The following is a 5,479-nucleotide window of genomic DNA, read 5'->3' as shown; positions in this document are numbered from 1 at the left end:
TTAATATATTCTACTCATATGGAATATATATACAATTCACAAAAGCTTACTAAAGGCTAACTGAAGGAATGTGCTACTGGTTTGCTTTATAAATTAGCCCTTATATTAAGTACTAACATATATAACATTATATAAGCACTAACATATGCAATAAACAGTGGTGCTGAATGTGCTAATAATTCCCAAACCCATAAATGAATATTAATGAATCATTAAAAATCTAATCATTTTATTCAGTGAAACTGTACATGTACAAATGTCCTCTTACCAATTTTCTTTTTTTTAAAAATCAAGTAGAAAAAGGAGCAAGATTATCTTCATAAATACATATATTCTTTAAGAAAAGGTGATTATTTACATGTTGTGGAGTTGAAAAAGAGCTTGCATCATTTCACAGCTGTACACATGCATATAGCCCACAAGCCCATTTGTGCCACAGAACTATGCAGGATTGTCTGTGCCTGTGAAAGTCATACAAGCCCATATAAAAAAAAAACAAAAAAAGAAAAGATACATTTATAAGGCAAACATGTTCAACTTTCATTGACAGAACGGTGATTTGACAGTAATGAGCATTACACGTACTGCGCCAGTCGGATGGAGGCCTAGACGTCCTACAGATCTGCACAGATCACATCTGTGAATTACACTGTTACATAGAGCTATAGTCAGATATCTTTCTTCACAGATGTGAGGATATGGGTCAAACTGTGGTCCATAGGTTTGGGATGATCTTGGCACATGTTCAGTGTCCATAGAATTCAATCTCTCCAAAGGAAATGGACAGAGCAAATGGCTGCTTGTGTGTGTTAGTCTGGCTCGTATTTGCGTTGAGTTCAGTTCCACGCTTTTCCAGGTTTTTAAGGAGAATAAGTCTCTAGCCCTGTTATTTAACCTCTGGACCTGTAGTCCATCTGCACTGCAGAGGTTTGTGTTTTCTTGCTCTATCACAGCTGAACTGGCTCAAGAAGGACTTGGTTATTAGCTTGTGGTGTGACTGAGGTGCTGGGGAACATACAAAACAGTGCAACTGGAGATGAGAAGCAATGCTCTTTACGAGTGGTTCCTGACCATGCACGTTTCCCTCTGATCTAGCAGCAGATCAATCAAGTGATTTGGGACAGTGGTTCTTAAACCGGTCCTCAGAGAGCCCTAAAAGTCCAAAATGATGCTCCCTGTGGACTGGTTTGAGAGCCACTGTCCTACACTGGCCCATAAGGAGCTCTAGAAGGTCTTAAATTTTGCTCTAGAGCAAAAATGTGGACCATCTAGGGGTCCCTCAGACCAGTTTGGAAAGCACTGCTTTAGAGCAAGAAACCATGAATCTGTCCAGTGCACAGTGGGCTTCAGTACTGGAGGTGGCTCTCAGATCTTTCTCCTCATAGTCTCTCTCTCTCTCTCGCTCTCTCTCTACGTGTGTGTCCGTCTCATACCGTGGTCTCGCCCTGGTTACTGTTACTGAGCCTCTTGTAAAACCTGCGCCACGACTGAAGCGTCTTGCCGGACCAAATCCAAAAGCCCGAGGTGATGCCCACGATCATGGTCATCAGGTACTTGATCATGAAGACTGTGAAGTCCGGCGTGACCGGCGCGAAGTCCCCGGCGGGGCAGGGCACGGCAAAGCGCTTGCATGTGTGCATGTGCCACGTGCGCTCCCACTGCGCGCGGAACGCCTGTTCGTAGAAGTAGCAGGCGATGACCACCGTGGCGGGCACCGTGTAGAGCACGCTGAAGACGCCGATGCGCACCATGAGCTTCTCCAGCTTTTCCGTCTTGGTGCCGTCGTGCTTCATGATGGTGCGGATGCGGAAAAGCGAGACGAAGCCCGCGAGCAGAAACGACGTGCCCAGGAAGAGGTAGACGAAGAGCGGGGCAAGCACGAAGCCCCGCAGCGCGTCCACGCTGTGCACGCCCACGTAGCACACGCCCGCCAGCACGTCGCCGTCCACCTGGCCCAGCGCGAGGATGGTGATGGTCTTGACGGCGGGCACGGCCCACGCGGCCAGGTGGAAGTACTGCGCGTTGGCCTCAATGGCCTCGTGGCCCCACTTCATCCCTGCCGAGAGGAACCACGTGAGTGAGAGCACGACCCACCAGATGGAGCTGGCCATGCCGAAGAAGTAGAGGATCATGAAGAGGATGGTGCAGCCCTCCTTCTTGGTGCCCTGCGCCACCGTGCGGTAGCCGTCGTCGCTGAAGCGATCAATGCACACGACGCGGTCCTCGAGGAAGAAGCCGGCCGCGTAAGCCACGGCCACCATGAAGTAGCAGCCCGAGAGGAAGATGATGGGCCGCTCGGGGTAGCGGAAGCGTCGCATGTCCACCAGGTACGTGAGCACGGTGAAGAGCGTGCTCGCGCAGCACAGCACCGACCAGATGCCCACCCACAGGCGCCCGAACTTCACCTCCTCCTCTCTGAAGTACATCAGGCCGTTGGGCTTGGTGGGCTCGCACGGCGCACCGCAGTCCTTCTCGCCCATGAAGTGGTAGTTCAGGTAGCTGGGCACCCTCAGCTGCAGGGGGCATGTAAAGTGGGGGCTCGACCTGCCACCGGGGCCCACGCCGGGGCCAGGGGGCAGCGTGAGCGGCTCTCGCCCGTAGCCCGTTGGCTCGGATGTAGCCCCGGCAGCACCACCGGCCGCCTCGGACGTGTTCTGGCCCACGCAGATCTCGCCGGCGCCGTGCACGGGGAAGTTCTCGCAGCGCAGGCGCTCGGGCCACTGGAAGCCGAACTTGTTCATGAGTGCCTCGCAGCCGTGGCGAGCACGTTCACAGAGCGAGCGGCACGGGGGGATAGCCTGCTCCAGCACCGTGCACACGGGCGCGTACATGGAGCACAGGAAGAATTTGAGGTCCGCCGAGCACTGCACCTTCACCAGCGGGTAGAACTGGTGCACCTCCAGCCCGGCGTCCTCCTGGTTCGTGTGACCGAGCAGATTGGGCATGATGGTCTGGTTGTAGGCGATGTCCGTGCATAGAGGGATGGAGATAGGCTGGCAAAAGCCGTGTTCGGGCACCGAAATGCCCTTCTCGCCCTGGTACTGAGCGCCGCTCGGCTGGAAGCTCAGCAGGCACGACGCGAGGAGCAGCAGGCAGCCGATAGTCCGAGCACAGGGGGCCGGCATTGTGGAGGGAGCCGCGGGTAGGCTGGAGGGGTTAAAATAATGGCTTGAACTTCACTAAAACGATTTAAATGGAAAATGTGTACAAAATGAGGGGAATTAGAAAAAAAATCTTCGCTGTGAATTTTCCCCCAAACACATCAAATCACTCGTGTTTCCAATAAAAAATAACTTAAGTTCACACCAGTCTCTTCCACAGTCCGAAAACCACCAACAGAACAAGCGGGCAGTGTGTGATAGTCCCTGTAAAGTCGTCGAAAGTCTCCCCTGTCCCTCGGATAAACTTGGGTCTCCGGCGAATCCACAAAGCCCCGTTTAAGCCCACCGGTCCACTAAGGTCTCATTTCACGGGGAGGCTGTTCGAGCACACCCGCTCGACCCCAACTTTTCCATGAAGCGCGGCGCTCACCGGGGTCCTCGAGTAAATTACAGGCGAATATCGACGCAGAACACCGTGGTTCAGCTCCTCCGGCCGCTCAGTTGATTCCCAGTAGTGTTATCTCGTCTTTCTGCAGTCCTGTGTGTGTGTGTGTGTGTGTCTCTCCGTCTCTCTCTGGATGGATTGAGCTCCAGCACAGCGCTCTCACTGTAATGTGTGGCGCCTGTTTCCAGACGCCCCTCATTCACCTCCCCCTAACCCTCGCCGTGGGGCGCCTTGAAACCGAGATTTCTTTGCCCCAGCCAATCACGCTCTTTGTTTTCCTTCCCTCCCGGCTCCTGATTGGTCACAGGAAGTAATTGCAGCGGGGTCTCAACTATCAGAAACTTTCCCCCTCTGAATTGGTTGAAGTGAGGAGTCCTGAGCTCGCTATGTCGTGTATAGGCTACGTGGAGGCTCACACTGTTCAACATAGATTTTTCTCCACAAGTGATGTGGTTGGGTTTTAAGACGTGGGGCGCAAACTCCCTTTTATCTGCTGTCTTTCTTATCTCGTTCCTTTGATGAATGCTGATGAATGGTCATTAAATGGCGAATTGAGACAGCAAATAAGATTAAATTGACTTAATTAAATTAGTCTAGATAAGATGTTGATAAAAGTCACATTTGTAAAAGTAAAACTATAGATCTCTCTCAACTAAACAACTTTGGATTTGTAAAAAATAATGTTTAAATAAAGCTGTTTAGGGTGGTTTCCAATGAAATGCTCAGTTCAGGAGAAACTAACATGAGAATTGTTCTCAGTGTTGGTGACAAAAACCAGACATCTGAGAAGTGCAAGTGTGCACCACAGAAATATATAGGAAATGGTTATGAATATGCAACCTTACACCTTGTTTTATGAGTTTTGAGAGAATTGTGGCTTAAACCATACATTTAAGACAAACTAATCTTCAAACCAAACAGATTTTCAGGATTTATGGCTATTTTACCATCTTTTACATCTGAAACTCCTAATGTGATATAATGTTTTACAGGCAAGAACACTCTTATTGTTGAGATAAATGGTTAAAATATGCTGTAGTGCCAAAAACACAGTACTGTACTTCTACAACACAAATATAGCTACTTTATATACTGTCCAACCTACTCCACAACTACTACTAAAACAGATGCAGGTCAACAAAAATACAGTTAAAACTGACAAAATAATTTTTTTTTTTTTTTTAATTTTAAAGAAAGTAGTTGAGATCTTGTGAGCTAGTTTGAAGAACCTGGATGCCTCTAGCCAGCGCACAGGATCTCCAGCTCACCTGATTTAACATCATTAAGCACTGATTTACCAAACCAGGTGTTGGATGACAACTATAAACAATACTAGACCTCCACGAGGAGAGCTTGGAGATGTTCTAATGAACACAGTGATGTAAAACATCTGCTTCTTGTATTAATGTTATTTGTAGTTATTATAATATTACTGTTCTACTAAGCAAAACATTATTTACTGCCTAGAAAATGAGCTTTCAGTTCAGTTATTTGTTTTACAGGTGCCTAAACCTTTTGCACAGTACTGTATTCTTGTATCCTTGTACTCCTGGTTCCTATCACCACCTCTGGGAATAAAATCTAAGACTGTATAATGTTCCCCACAATAAACCATTTGTTCTAAAACCGCTAAAAGACTTTATTAGGCCTAATTTGGATTCTAACTTCTTCTTTCTTCTCACATTGTTATCCTGATCCAGTTTCATCTCTAAATCTAATATTAATTAACAGCCTAAAGAGCTAATGTCTGAAGTGTTAGTTTCAGCACCACTGTACAAAAGACACACCCGTTCACACACTTCACACCCACTATGCAGCAATCTGGGCTGGTTTCGAAAAAGGAGGACACAAGCAAATGTTTTTAGTTTTCTTCATTTGAATGAGTCTCTCTTGATTTGTATATCAATACAAAATCAGAGGGAGAAACCAGAAC

At 47.8% G+C, this 5,479-nt stretch overlaps 1 protein-coding gene across 1 annotated transcript; it reads right to left on the bottom strand.

The window, feature by feature from the left end:
• Positions 1–212: 212 nt before the first annotated feature.
• fzd7a (frizzled class receptor 7a) lies at positions 213–3,713 on the bottom strand. The gene has a single exon (XM_072685688.1). It carries the CDS (start codon positions 3,123–3,125, stop codon positions 1,428–1,430), a length of 1,698 nt encoding a protein of 565 aa, XP_072541789.1. The 5' UTR covers positions 3,126–3,713; the 3' UTR covers positions 213–1,427.
• Positions 3,714–5,479: the final 1,766 nt, after the last annotated feature.

The sequence above is a fragment of the Salminus brasiliensis genome, chromosome 8 (assembly GCF_030463535.1).
Source record: "Salminus brasiliensis chromosome 8, fSalBra1.hap2, whole genome shotgun sequence".
NCBI lineage: Eukaryota > Metazoa > Chordata > Actinopteri > Characiformes > Bryconidae > Salminus > Salminus brasiliensis.
Note: the sequence above shows the minus strand (reverse complement) of the source record. Positions and strands in the feature narration are given on the sequence as shown.

Excerpts from the sequence above, each read along its gene's own strand:
- fzd7a (XM_072685688.1), bottom strand. The coding sequence starts at position 3,125 with ATGCCGGCCCCCTGTGCTCGGACTATCGGCTGCCTGCTGCTCCTCGCG.